Source organism: Triticum aestivum, chromosome 3B (assembly GCF_018294505.1).
Source record: "Triticum aestivum cultivar Chinese Spring chromosome 3B, IWGSC CS RefSeq v2.1, whole genome shotgun sequence".
Taxonomy (NCBI): domain Eukaryota; kingdom Viridiplantae; phylum Streptophyta; class Magnoliopsida; order Poales; family Poaceae; genus Triticum; species Triticum aestivum.
In genome coordinates, this window is record NC_057801.1 from 580,598,293 (window position 1) to 580,612,547 (window position 14,255).

At 46.1% G+C, this 14,255-nt stretch overlaps 1 protein-coding gene and 1 long non-coding RNA gene across 4 annotated transcripts; both read right to left on the bottom strand.

The window, feature by feature from the left end:
• Positions 1-1,272: 1,272 nt before the first annotated feature.
• On the bottom strand, positions 1,273-8,996 carry LOC123071042 (probable DNA replication complex GINS protein PSF3). Of its 3 annotated transcripts, none has more exons than XM_044494504.1 (7): positions 8,853-8,996; positions 8,029-8,303; positions 7,883-7,954; positions 7,534-7,637; positions 7,195-7,287; positions 2,084-2,223; positions 1,273-1,980 (listed from the first exon to the last, which is right to left on the bottom strand). In XM_044494504.1, exons 2-7 carry the CDS (start codon positions 8,071-8,073, stop codon positions 1,850-1,852), a joined length of 585 nt encoding a protein of 194 aa, XP_044350439.1. In that variant the 5' UTR covers positions 8,074-8,303; positions 8,853-8,996; the 3' UTR covers positions 1,273-1,849. The 3 variants fall into 3 exon arrangements, with proteins under 3 accessions (XP_044350439.1, XP_044350440.1, XP_044350438.1); XM_044494505.1 differs by lacking the exon at positions 8,853-8,996 and adding an exon at positions 8,593-8,832; XM_044494503.1 differs by having other exon boundaries at positions 1,274-1,980; positions 8,029-8,114; positions 8,853-8,988.
• A 2,167-nt stretch (positions 8,997-11,163) lies between these two features.
• Positions 11,164-13,337, bottom strand: LOC123071044 (uncharacterized). Its single transcript, XR_006434112.1, has 2 exons — positions 12,884-13,337; positions 11,164-12,286 (listed from the first exon to the last, which is right to left on the bottom strand). It is a non-coding gene; the product is annotated as an uncharacterized lncRNA (long non-coding RNA).
• Between the last annotated feature and the right edge of the window lie 918 nt (positions 13,338-14,255).

Here is a 14,255-nt window from a genome sequence, read left to right on the forward strand (position 1 = left end):
TAATAATCAATCAATAGTTTGAATTTTTGTAAAAAATCTGCAAAATTCAAAAATAATTTTAAAAAACTTGGATTCCAAAAAAAATCATATTTTTGCAGTAAAAAGTTCACATGTAAGGAAAAAAGTTCAAAATTTTGAAATAGTTCATGGAAATCGAAAAAAGTTCACAGAGTTTTGGAAAAAAATAAAGTATGTTTGAAATAATTTCATCGATTTTCAAAAAAAATCAAGGATTTGAAAAAAAATCATCGATTTCGAAGAGAAAATTCATGAGTTTGAAAAAAGTTCACGCATTTAAGAAAAGGACAAAAAAGGAAAAAAGGTCATAGATTTGAAAAACAGATTGTGAATTTGAAGAAAAACAAATGGACTTCAAAAAACTTCGCGAATTCAAAAACTGAACTTTTGAACTATCTCATGTAAGAAAATTTGATCTTTCTATATATTCCTTTTCTGAAAGATAGTGTTCTAAGTTCTTCTTTTGCAACAAACAGTTTATAACCTGGAGAGATCGAAACAGTTGATTGATTCTCCTTACAGACCAGCAAAATTCGACAAACAGTCGATCGATGCAGTTCCCGATCGAAAAACACATCGAAACAGTCAAACAAGAAACAGCACAAGAACATGCACTCTGGGCACCAGTTCTCCTAACCGGCGCCGTAGGAGCACCCGTCACACTGTCGCATGCATGACACGTCAGCCGACAAGTCTCAAACGACTGAGACCTAGACAGACCCAATGGTTTTGCATTGACGAACATATATCTTTCTTAGCACCTATTGATGAACTAGTTTTGCATTGGCTTTGTAATGCAAGCAGGTCTCTTGTCTCAATCATCCATGGCGCTCAGTAGAGGAGTTAGCATTGATTCGGTGCACGGGGTGGTAGCGACCCGAATCGCGTCGGGGGGCAAGCTCGGCTTCTCCACCAATATTTTTCGAGGAATCTTCTCCACCGTAATGGTGGCAGGGGGTAGGCTCAGCTTCTCCGCCATTATAACGGCGAGGCGGCACCGAACGGTGAGGCGATCGTCCATGGCCGACGTGCTTGGCTCCAGCCTGCATCTATATAAGTACATTTTGTTGGCATAGTTGAAGGTGTGAGTCATCTTTTCGGACTCAAAATTGACCACCCCCTCGAGCTCAAAACTGAACTCCGCCGTTGTCGGCGTCGTGCCATTACTCACGCGTACAAGGCCAATTAGCCCATTGCCATTGGGGCAGAATTGGAAGGTGGGGTCGACTATAGTGAGTAATTCTTTGATTTGGGTCAGTTGTGACTTCTAATCCTGCAGGTGTGGCAAGCCATACCGACAGCGTTTAGATCTGTGTATTCCTCCTCATACCTGAACCGCTAATTTGTACTAGTATCATATAGGTATGAAATAGAAGATGAGAAATACTCCCTCCGTCCCATAATATAAGAGCGTCTAGATGAGACTAGGCAAGACCGCAACGAAAGATTAAGGTAGAGGAGCTGCGAGGTGCAACTGCATAACTGATGGGAACTGGTCTCCTTCATGCAAGCACAACAGAGATTCACAAGTCAGCATTTAACTGCTTAAATTGATTGCTTTCTTTCCCGTGTGCTAAATCAGGAGAGGAATAAGATGAGATGGCCAACCCAGGAGGCGAACCCCAGCCTCTTACTCCAATTAAGGTGTGTCCAACTGACAAATTGAAGATACGAGTATTCAAACAAACATATCAGGTACGCCGACGTCTGATCGCATATCAGAACTGCCTTTCGCGCTTTTTCTGTTCCATACACTTACAGTACCAGATCGATCAGTGTGCAAACATTGGCCCTCTCCCGCCCAGGCACTCTGCTCGACAGTAAAAATAATTCAGGGCGTCGAAGGCCCGTCAGGCAGCTTTGTCTTCCTCTTCCTTCCAAGAATGGACGCCTTCTGCAGCCTCGCACCCCCGACACGCCACTTCCTGAAGGCGGACATAGATTCCCTAGCAGATTCGAACACTTCACGGCGAAAAGAACCAAAGTTAACCCGACTTGGAGTGGTTGATATGGTACCGGAAAACAAACAGGGGAATGAGTAGATGCACGAGGGAGATGTTTGTACCTTGAGCTTCTTCTTTTGTAAGGCGTGTTGCGAACTTGGGCACTGTCATCGTCGAAGAGCTGTGTGCCTTGCTTAGTATCTCCTTGTACCTACTGGTGAACGCGTAGCGCAAGAACTGGCCAATGCTCTTGTCACCCACCCTGTTGATGCAGCCATGCAAACTTCATAAATCGGTGAGCAAAATAATTTAGTCTGGCCATTATAGTAGGGAAGTAATAACTCAAGTGTGGGGTTAAAGATCGAACTCCCCCTCTATTACACCACTTATTACCTTTCAAAGTTTTGTGCTAGACACATAGTCTAGTCCATACAAATTAATGGGATTGGGAACAGACAAAAGGGAGAAATGGTGTACAGTTACCTCAAATAGTAGAATGATATGCATTTAGAAACAAACTTTGAAGGCTACAGTGAAATGTATTAAGAGGGGGGGGGGGGGGTATATAAGATGCCCAGACATCACTACATAACAACTTTTTGACGCGTTCTACATAATAACTTCATGGGATCCCTAGCTCATTGTACGAACTACAAAGGCAACACCTAACAATATTTCACAGAACTGACAAAATTGGAACAGCAGTGACGACTCCCTCCTGCAGGGGGGTCTTTCAAACTGAATGTGGACAGTAACCAGATGGGTTGGGTGACTTGGGTCAATTTTATCACCTGCATATAGAAGGTGAGCAATTCAGAGCCTTTCCTGGTCTGCTTACAGGGAAATTCAGAGCTCTAAACTGACCACAAAAGAATGTGCCACACAATGCATGTCATGAAATGACACGTTGGCACTGTGATTGACATAGATCATATCTAATCTGAGAATAGTTACACCGTTTCAAACTAATCACCTGAACCATCAGGAGAAACTCAAACCCCAATTAGGATCACTCAGAGTATAACCACTGCACTGTCAAGTGGCACCTCTATATGTTCACCCAGTTTCTCACAACATGTGCTATAGCCTACAGGCGGCTAGCCGGCTACTAAACATTCAATTATTTGTGTTCTAGTGCACACTAAAGTTGAAAGCAAACCACCATTGAGATCTATATCTGGGTCCTTGAAAACTTCAAGATTACGATGATTACAGTCAGCTCGTGTCCTAATGGTAGAAACTAGGGTTCTACCGGGTCTAGGCCGGAGGTTGTAGGCGAAGGAGGGAGCTGGTCGTGGGCGAACTCACGGCCGCCGGCGGCTGGGCGCCGTCGTGCGCGAGGAGGCGGCGGCTGAGAGGGAGATGGCGCAGGGAAGGAAGCGGCTAGGGTTAGGTCTCCCGGCTCCCTAAGGAAGCCGAGCAAATATGATTGCTTCTTTGCTTGATTAGATTGATACATCTCCTCTCCTTATATAGAGAGGTTTACTTGACTCCCAAGCCCCTAATAACGATAATTGGGCTAAGCCCCTAATAACGATAAGATAGACTAGGCCACAACTAACTGGGCTAAGCCCCTAACATGCCGGTCATAACATTTCTCCCCGCCTGCACAAACAGCTCGTCCTCGAGCTGGAAGGCGGGAAAGCGCTTGCCGAACTCCTTGAGGTGATCAACCGTCGCCAAACACCTCCGCGACAGCTGGGGCGGGCAGGTCGACGAGCCCGGCTGCGGCGGCGTCCTCCTCAATGTAGTCCGCAGCCTCCAGGTAGAAGAGTCGCGGATAGACGTGGCCGGGCGCGTAGGGCTCGTCGCAGTTGAAGCACAACCCTTGGCGGCGACGCTCGAGTTGGTCGGCCGGTGTGAGCCGGCGGAACAGGCACGCTGCGGTCGCAGCGAGGGGTGCCGCGGACGCCTGAACAGGACGACCCTGCGCTGGAACGTCTGGCCAGGGTGGCGGCCCAGCGGCCGGGGCGGTGACGCCTACTGGATGGCCACCGCGCGGCGCTCGAACGCGTGGGCGTAGTACATGGCCGTCTGGAGGTCCTGGGGTCCCCGCAGCTCCACGTCCACGCGGATATGATCCGGCAGACCCGCCGACGAAGAGGTCAGCCCGCTGGCGAGCCGTCACGCCGGGTGCGTGGCACGCCAGGGCCTGAAAGCGGCCGGTGAAGTCCTGCACCGTAGAGGTGAAGGGAAGACGGCCCAACTCCGCCAGCCGGCTCCGGCGTATCGGCCCCGAAGCGAAGGAGGCAGAGCTCGTGAAAACGCTCCCATGGAGGCATGCCACCCTCGTCCTGCTCGAGAGCGTAATACCAAGTCTGTGCGGCGCCTCGGAGGTGATAGGAAGCGAGCCAGGTGCGGTCCGACGCGACCGTACATTGCCCCCGGAAGAACTGGTCACACTGATTAAGCCAGTTGAGGGGGTCCTCGGTGCCGCCGTAGGTGGCGAAGTGCGGCGCCGTCTGGGTATGACCGCCGTGGGGGTATGGCGCCGTCTCGGTATGACCGCCGCGGGGGTACGGCTCGGCGGTGCGGAGCAGCGGCGCTGGGTCGATGATCACAGGGGGGGCCCCCGTGGAACTGCGTCGCGTCGAGGCCAACGTAGGGACCCGCGGCACTGGAGGACCCGCCGTACTGCGCCTGCTGTGACGGCACATGCGGCAGCCCCGAGGCCATCGTGTAGACCGGCTGAGACAACGACTCGGTCAACCAAGCCGGTAGCGGGGACGGCGAGGACGGGAACCAGACTTGGTGGAGCGGAACTCCCCACCAGCGCGATCGATGCGGGGCCGGAGCTGACCGGCGGTGGCTGCTGCAGCTGCAGCGGCTGCTGCGGTGTTGCGTCGGGCAGCGACTACTGCGGCGGAGGCTGCCAGGAGCGGCGGCTGCCACTGCAGCCAGGGCTGGGCGGTGGTGGCGAGGGATGGCAGCCGCAGCGGCTGCTGCAGTGGCTCGGCGAGCGCGGCGAAGGCCGCCTGGTGCGGCGGCTGCCACGACAGCCACAGCGTCGCGGAGGCGGCGATGGGCGCTGGAGGCGCGTCGGAATCCGGCGCCGGCCACTGCGGGGCGGCAGCGGGCAGTGTCCCAGCGAACACCGCGGAGGCCCCTGGATGCGGCGAGTACCACGGTAGGGCCGGCGGCCTAGTGGCGGCGGTCGGCGGCGGCCCGTAGGGGCTAGTCAGGTACAGCCGGATTTCCTGGACGGCTATGACGAGGTCGTTGAGGACCCCGGTGATCTCCTCCAGGGTGTAGGCGGCGGCCGGTGGTGCGGTGGAAGGCGCCAGCATCTGGACGGTGGCGGCGCCGGAGGATGCGACCAGCGGCGCGGTAGAGATTGGCAGTGGCGCAGTGGTGCCGGTCGGCAGCGGAAGCGACGGGGTGGGCGGCGGCGAAGACATGATCGGAACTGAGCTACCTGATATCAAACTGGTAGAAACTAGGGTTCTACCGGGTCTAGGCCGGAGGTTGTAGGGGAAGGAGGGAGCTGGTCATGGGCGAACTCGCGGCCGCCGGCGGCTGGGCGCCGTCGTGCGCGAGGAGGCGGCGGCTGAGAGGGAGATGGCGCAAGGAAGGAGGCGGCTAGGGTTAGGTCTCCCGGCTCCCTAAGGAAGCCGAGCAAATATGATTGCTTCTTTGCTTGATTAGATTGATACATCTCCTCTCCTTATATAGAGAGGTTTACTTGACTCCCAAGCCCCTAATAACGATAATTGGGCTAAGCCCCTAATAAGCCACAACTAACTGGGCTAAGCCCCTAACATGCCGGTCATAACACCTAATTAAGTACATCGTCCAGAGTATGCCTTTGAAAAGGGACAAACCTCAAATAACCACAACTTGTTTATTTGGGAAAACTTAGTTACACCGTCGCAATGCAGCAAAACTATCCTAACGCTGGTGGCCAGTGAATTTTTTCAGCTGAGGCAGGGGGTCCAATGGTCCTACGTATTGAAGGTGCCTCGGGAGTGAGCAATGCAGTAGAAGCACCTGAGTGTGGCTCCTTTTAGCTGCAATATTTTGAACTGGTTCATGTTCTGTTCTAGTGTTTTTCTGGTGACCTGATTGTAAGTAGTTTCTGTGCTGGGAGCTGTGTTTCCAAGTTGAACCATTGCATCTTAGTCCTTGCAATAGATGTGCTACCTTACTGTGGTTGCATGGCTGGTTTTGGCCATGGCCGTCTTGTGTGACTCATTCGGCTGATGTATTTTCAATTTCATTTCTGAAATTGGGGGACTGGAGCTCTTGAATAAAAAAAAGACTTAGTTATGGTGTACTCTGTTTGTATCATCATATGCACAGAATCAACGCATGTCCAGAGCACAAATTGACCTGGTGGCATCAGAGGTTATTTGTCACGTGTATGATTAAATTTCCTAGAATGATGATTTGATCTTGGCAACAATGGTAGAATCAGCAAGGAATATATTTGATCATTTCAAAGCGACCATATACTGCCTTATTTGGAATAAAATGAAAGAACAAGAAGAACAATCAATCACATTTCAAGAAGGTGCAGTTTATTTGAATCTTGTTAGAAGCAAAACTACGAAGCTAAAGCAAAAAGGCATGTCTCCCTATGACTTATTAAATCATTTGTTGGAGCAGACAAAGGGGAGCTTGCTGCCAAGTGCCAAATTGGAACAAGAGAACATGCTCAGACCATGAGGCTGGAAGTTATAATCATTTGGATTAAACACCAATTTGAACATAGTTTGGTTAAATTGAGATGGGAGATAACATTGTGCGTGTGGTTAAAAGCATGTGTTAGTCTGAGCCCTCAGTAAAGAAAACCATATGATTGCATTTCTGTTCGCAGGCAGTCAACTTACCTATGCACAATTCACATTATTAACTGCATCTTTTCCCCAAGATTACAGCTACTTGAACTTACAGAAGTTCCTCCTATTTTAACTTAATATGCGACTGCAATTATCTTTTTTATGGGAATGTAAGCATTTAAATTTTTACAAAATCAGAATACATGTAGAAAGGATAATGCATTGTAGTGTTGTATGCCTACACAATTACCCGGTTATTGTAACTGAGAATATAACATGTCTAAGGCTCATGAAAGTTCTGCAAAGCAGTGGAGTGGGTAATCTATTTCTAACAAAGATCGTATAGAAACATTTTAATGAGAATTTGCGAATTTAAGATTGCACAGAGAAAGGTAAAGGGATAGAAAAAAATGGAAATAAAATAGAATGTGTAACTGAGGTCGTTCAGAACTTACAGAGGAACAATCTTGCATCCAAGCTCATAAAAGTAAGGGCGCCGAACCCTCAAATCAACACAGGCTGCATCAGCTTGGATCTCCTTCCGAGTTCTGCATGCCAATTACGTCACACAAGCCACAAAACTCAACCAATGGGTATTTCATTCAGTTAAAAAGGGTATTTTACTGAAAGCATCATTAAGTTGACAAGTGGAACTTCCATGTAAATTTGTTGAAATGAGAACAACCATACTACTGCATCCAGTATATATTGGTGACCCTCTCAAGACTTTCTACAAATACAAAAAAATAGATTACGAAGAAACCTACTTCCTTCTTTTAGAAGAAGAAACCTACTTCTGGGTGAAGCAAGGAGGTACATTTATTGACACCGCTTGTTCCAGAGACAGCATTCCATGCGCAAGCCAAAATGGAAGGTCTAATTTAGCACCCTTTTCAACCTGAACATAAAGAATATAAGCGATTAAGCATTGGAACCAGATAATATGCCATTTCATTGTCCATAGTAGCAAGAAAAGGTGCTAAAAAACCAAAGCATCTAACTCCAAGTTGGTGTTCGCTAACAAATATGGCAGAGGAAGAATTGGCAGCAGTTGCCCATCAGCAGGTTTAACATAGCAGTTAAACATAAATACACAAATATCATTGGACAGATGCTTACACTTAGCGTAAAAAAAATGCTTACACTGTTTCTCTCGGCGCCAGGATCTAGCAGACCAACGCCATTTGCAGTTACTTGGAAAACAACCGAAATAAGCTGCGATTACAGTAGGGTATTCATGCCATCTGCACAAGCATAAATGAAGCAAAGGATAACGCGAGCACGGTCACCTCCTCCTCCATGAGGATGTCGGCAACGTCGTAGTAACAAGGCATTTCGCCCAAGTAGGAAAGATCACTGTTTCTTATTCTCAACCCTGCATGAACAATTTGCAGTATGTCGATGAGAGAAAGTCCAACTCACTCACCAAATTTGGCCTCCTATATCCTCATGTGTAGTAGTAATATTCTAAGGCTCCATTTGGATGTTGATGTTGATATTGAGGGCCATGGAATTGAATTGGTCCCAACATCAAACCTCGCAGACATTGATATTGAAATTGAACCTGAATAATGTTGTTTGGATGTGTTCAAGAATAGACACTTGGAATTCACATGAGAGACTCAATTCTGAATATTATTTGGATGATCATTGTCCAAAATGGAATTGCTCATTTGTAATAGGATGAACATTGTACTTTGAATATAGGGAAACGCTCTTATATTTCTCTACAGAGGGAGTAATGTTTAAAACTAACTTGTGTGCAACATGTGAATATCTGTGGAAGGTTATATGTCAAGAATACAACAGCAGCACTTGTACAGAAATAACAGCACCTACACAGCAGCGCTTACACAAGAGCAGCCGCCATGGGGTGACGGCCATGGGGGCGAGGGGAAAAGGCTCGGTCGCCATGGGGTCCCGGCGGTGGTGGGTGACGCGGCGGTCGCCATGAGTGGCAGGAGGCAGCGGCCGGCATGGACTGCTGGCCGTGGTGGCCGAGCCGCATCCGACATGGAGGACGCCGTCGTGAGGGGCAGATGGGCCGACGCGTAACGCCGCAGAGAGAAAGGAGGGGGGTGGGCGGGGAGATAAGAGGAGGATGAGGGCTGACCTGCGGCGTCGAGGCCTGCTGTGCTTCCCAGCGCCGCTCCTCGTGTCCTCCCGCGCGCGCTTCGCTTCTGATTTTCGGGGAGCGCGGGCGAAGCAGCAGCACTATCAGAGCATCTACAGGGAAATACTACCTCTTGGAGTCTTGGTTCCTACAGCTTATATGGGGAAAAATATTTAATAATTACAAAAAAAAAGTCAAAATAGTTCAGAAGTTTTTTACAATAAACTTAATTTTCTTTTGCACTAGTATATAAATTTTCATGGAAAATAAGCCCAGAGTTGACTTCAAGGCAAAAAACAGAATTTATTTATTTAATGGCAGTACAACGAACACAAGAAATAATGAAAACCACCTAACGACAACTACAAGCACTGAAGCGAGTTGAAATTTATTTGCTATTATAGGGTCATTATTCAAACTATTTTGACCAAAAATTCGTATCTTTTTAAAAACAGTCAAGGTTTTTTTTTACTTTTTCACAAGTATTATCTCCATCTCAAAATTCTTATCTAAGACAAGAATTTCGAGACGGAGGCGGTACAATGGAAGGTCAGGTTTATTTAAAAATATTTTCAGACACAGAACATCCACGCATCTATTTCCAGCCCACATCGAAGAACCATCAGTAGTCACACAGCTAACAGCAGAGCAATTGCAAACACCTCTGTTCCAGATGATTTCGGCAAAACAGCAGGCGCGGAAATCAAACGTGGAGCCAAACATTAGTAGGCATGCCTTCTGTTTCTGCTGCTTCGTCGAGCTAGAGACAAACAGGAAGAGAGGAAACAAAAAAGGTCCTACATGTTAGCGAACCTTTTTAAGAAAATCAATTCAATAATATTACGTGCAGCGTACCTGTTTATGCATCAGAGTGAGCTCTTCTAGTCTTGGTGAAAGCTGGAGGAAGCGAAGCAAAACATAGAAGTCCTTGGTCAAGTGCCATTTGCCAATTTCAAGAGTTACAAGGTTCTCAAACACTGAACATGTAGGCAGCTCATTTTCCAACATAACCTTGATTAAGTGAGTAGGCAAGCGAGTTATGACTATTCCGAAGCAGAAACAAGCATGATAATGTATAATAATTGAACAAAATGGGAAAAGACCAAATGACCATTGCCACACAAGACATCATGAAAATGTAGCACTACCACTACAAGACTTTCGCACCACAGTTGACAACTAATGTTGAAAGCTATAAGAAGCCAGCAGACAAAATGTCTCACTATGAAAACAAACAAATGAAACATTGCCCAATGTTTCTACAATAGCTGCACCTTGAACTTATCAAACACAATCTCTAAAGTTCATGTTTTTTCTGCCATTTGCTTACGCACAGCAAATCAGTAAGTGCTTAAAATATCATTATCAAACAGAATGACGTTGATATCTTAGCTTTCATATTCTGAATGTTTCCTTCATATCTGATGCACTTTTACTAAAATTGAAAGTTTGCTCTGTTCTAGTGTAAACGACTGGTAGAAGAAAAGTAAATCACAAAAACAGATCAGTATAGAAAAATATTATGAATCCAACAGTTGTTTGTTAGAACTTAGACCAACATGAATTATCAGAACTAGTTCAGCATTAATGGATAAACTCATGGTCTCGTATATATTGCTTTGCACATTCACATCCATTTCAGCAGCAAAAAATTTGAAAAGGGTACACACGCAAAATTAAGCCTACCACGCTAGAATTAAACTTCAATAAACATAACTTGCGAAGAACCTCCTAGAAAGGAAACAGAGAACTTCTGATTTCAAATACACCTCAGTAAATGACCATGACTGCGCACCGGCAATGTAAAGGCAACCAACATTCAATCATCACCAATCTCAACAAACATAACACATGAAGAGCCTTTAAGAAAGAAAACTAAAAGCTATTGATCTCAAATAGACAAATACGCCTTGAAATAGGGCAAAATCCATTGCTGCACTTTGAAAATGTAAGGGCACCAATATTCAATCCATCAGGATAGGAAAATTAAGCAATACATGTGATACACAAGTTTATCTTGCAGGCATTTCCCCATATATATATCTTAATATCTTCAGAACATCATCAGCAAAAAAGTCAAATAACCAATATTGAGAACTTACAGGAGGTAAATTAAGCAAAGCATGAAAAAAAAATGTACATTGACAAATTAGTCAATCGCATTATATTTGCCTTTTAGTTGCAGCAGAAGTGTTTAACTTTTAAGTAAAACCACTTTATTGACTTCCATTTTGCTTTCTGGAAATATGGCAATACACGCTGACATGCTACTATCAACTACAAGCAACAGCAACCACGCGCCACAGCTCTAGATACAGAGCAGAGAGCATATAGTTTTATTAATCCCTTTTCGATATAGAATTCATGACAAAAGAGAATTCATATTTTCGCAAGAAAACAAAGTACTCCCTCTGGAAAGATTTATAAGACGTTGAGGGATTTTCAGACACAGCCGACAAAAGTGCAAATAGACCATTATGCCCTTATTTTGAATTTCGAACCAGTCGTCTTCTTCCTCGCGTCGTCCCCGTATCCACGCCCCCAGCCTTGCCGTCGCCGTCGCCTGGCTGTGTCCAGGAGCTGGTCCCCGTCGTCACCCGCTCGTCCCCATCGCCTGGCTGCGCCCAGCCTTGTCGCCGCCGGGCCCCTCCACGCGCCCAGCCTGGCCGTTGCCGTGCCCTGGTCCTCCTCCTCGCGCCCAGCCTTGCCGTCGCCGCGCCCAGGCCCTCCTCCTCGCGCGCCCAGGTCCTCCTCGCGCCCTGGCCCTCCTGCTCGCGCGCCCAGGTCCTCCTCCTCGCGCCCTAGCCCTCCTCCTCGCGCCCAGGTGCTCCTCGCCCAGGTACTCCTCGCGTCGCCCAGAGCAAGGAGAAGCAATACATTAGCAAGATACGAGATCAAAATCAATTCCACTATAGTGGAGTACAAGATCCATGTGCTTGACAGTGGAGTATAAGATCAAGAGGAGTAGCTTCGAGAGCAGCAATAAATCACAGTAGCAATAATTTCTCATCATAGCACAACACCAGATCAGGAGATCTTCAAATTACTCCAGATCAAGGAATCAGGTGTGCTCCAGATCAAGATCAAGAGTACAGGAGTAGGACAACAAAAGAGATCTTCAAATTACTCCACATCAAGAGATCGATAGCTCAGGATTAGGACAACAAAAGCATTAAGAGCATCATTAACACAACAGCTGATCAAGAGGAGCAGTTGATCAAGAGGACCAGCAACAACAACAGCATTATCAGCAGTATCAATAGCAGGCGGCATTATTAGCAGCATTATCAGCAAGAGCAGCACCAGCACAACAACAGTAGCAAGTGGAGCAACAACACAGGATCAGTAGCAAGAGGAGAAGCAGTATCACATCAACAGTACCGGAACATAGCAGCAGCAGCACAAAATGCTCCCAGACCTGAACTGCTCACCACCTTCAGGAGAAGAAGAAGCTGATGTGAATATGGTCCAAGAAGAAGAAGTAGCAGATGTCCAAGAAGAAACATTAAATGTCCAAGAAGAAGCAACAGGTACTACATACACATACTCCTTGTATAGAAGTACATCTGCTTTTAGTTGTGCACCGGATGTTGGCATATGCATAGGCATCCTACTCCTAGTGCTTTAATAGCAATTCCTTTGCTTGTTGTTAACAAGATTTGGTGTTTTTGAGTATGCACTAGCCGATGCTATACAAATATCAGGTTTAACATACTCTAAAGTGTTCATGAAAACTGAATATATGTTCATCTACACATACTATACACATACTCCAAAATGTTCATGAAAACTGAATATATGTTCATAGAACTTAACATATGTTTAACAACAAGTTTAACTTGGTCAAATTCATTTAACTTGCTGAAATTTGCATATGCCTACTCCTAGTGCTTTAAATAAGAGTAATTTTCAGTTTTCTTATTCTAACACAATTTCCCTAATTTTCCTATTTTTCTTTTGTTGCTGTAGGTGTTCAGCAAATACGAAGGCAAAGAAAGTCACTAACAGATGAGCAGAGATATGCTGCTTACATGGCAATGCTTACGCTGAATATGAGTAGGGGTGGCAAGTTCAAAAGAACTGACAAGAAGGATGTTGCTCGAATTTTTCAAGCTGATATTCAAGTTATTCAGAGAATCTGAAGGACAGCAGAGCGACAAAAAGAGCTTGGTAAGGAGGTGGATGTGTCCTATGTTTTTAAGGCGGTAAGGCGAGGCGAGGCGCTGGGGGGGCGCCTCACTGCCTAAGCGCTGAGGCATAAGGCGAGGCGACGCCTTAGAGACTTGTAAGCAACAGAATTAAGTAGAATTTGGTAGGCATACAGCCATACACACCTTGCAACTGATTGTTGTAGAGCCCCCATCCTCTTTGCACTTGCTTTTCTCCCCAACAGAATTCTGCATCAACATGAAGTCATGAACAAATATGTTAGAATAATGTATCACTTACCAGTGCACATTCCACAAAAAATAGAAATAAAAGTGAGGCAGACAAAAGTGGAAAGAAAGATAGCAAGTATGAGTGCAACTGCAATCTGCAATGGTCCACATAAGACAAACAGAATAATAGATAATTCCACATAAGACAAACAGAATAATAGATAATTCCAGCATAGCAAAAGGGATAAAGGTGGCCAGCTCAGCTCTCTCATGTCTCTCCACTCTCAAAGTCTCAATCAAAAGTCATCATCATCAAACTCATTGGCATTGGTGTTATCTTCACCATCTTGGTCAACATTAGTTGGCTCTTGATCGTCATTGCTCACATCATCATCATCCTCAACGTAGTCTGAATCCTCCCCCTCCGCATTGGGCATACTTGAGTGTTGCTCTTGCTCCAAGTCCTCCTCTACCTCATCTTCTTCAGGAATTATAGGTCGTGTTGTAGTAGGTCTCTTGCGTGCGTACTGCAGACGGACATTTGTCTGGCCCCTACGAAGTGTAGTTGCTGTCCTATGCAGATTGCGGCCTCGAAGGTTTGAAGATGCACCAATAGCCACATCAACATCCTCCCATGTAATGTCTTGATTGTCTTCAGGACAACCTCGAGCACCTTGAGGTTGTGATAGTGATGGGTCCACCCACTCATTGCCCCAATCAAAATCCTCAATGACCAAAGCCTCAAAGCTATTCTCGCCCACCTTCTCACGCCTCTTTTGAAACCGTTGCATATTCTTCCGGTTGTATGAAACAAAGACAAGATCATTCAACCTTTTCCATTGTAATCTGTTCCTTTTCTTTGTATGGATCTACAAAGTAGAAACAACAAGTGAAATAAGTAAATAACTTGCTGAAATCATCATTGAACAAACACAAATACTGCTTTACTAGTTGACTTACAAATTCAAACGTGCTCCAATTCCTCTCACAACCAGATGATGAAGCACAAAGACTAACAATGCGC

Excerpts from the sequence above, each read along its gene's own strand:
- LOC123071042 (XM_044494504.1), bottom strand. The coding sequence starts at position 8,073 with ATGCCTTGTTACTACGACGTTGCCGACATCCTCATGGAGGAGGAG. Across the intron at positions 7,288-7,533 it reads CCTCCTTGCTTCACCCAGAA|AACTCGGAAGGAGATCCAAG; the intron begins GTAGGTTTCTTC and ends ATTGGCATGCAG. Across the intron at positions 2,224-7,194 it reads GGATGCAAGATTGTTCCTCT|GGTGGGTGACAAGAGCATTG; the intron begins GTAAGTTCTGAA and ends CTGCATCAACAG.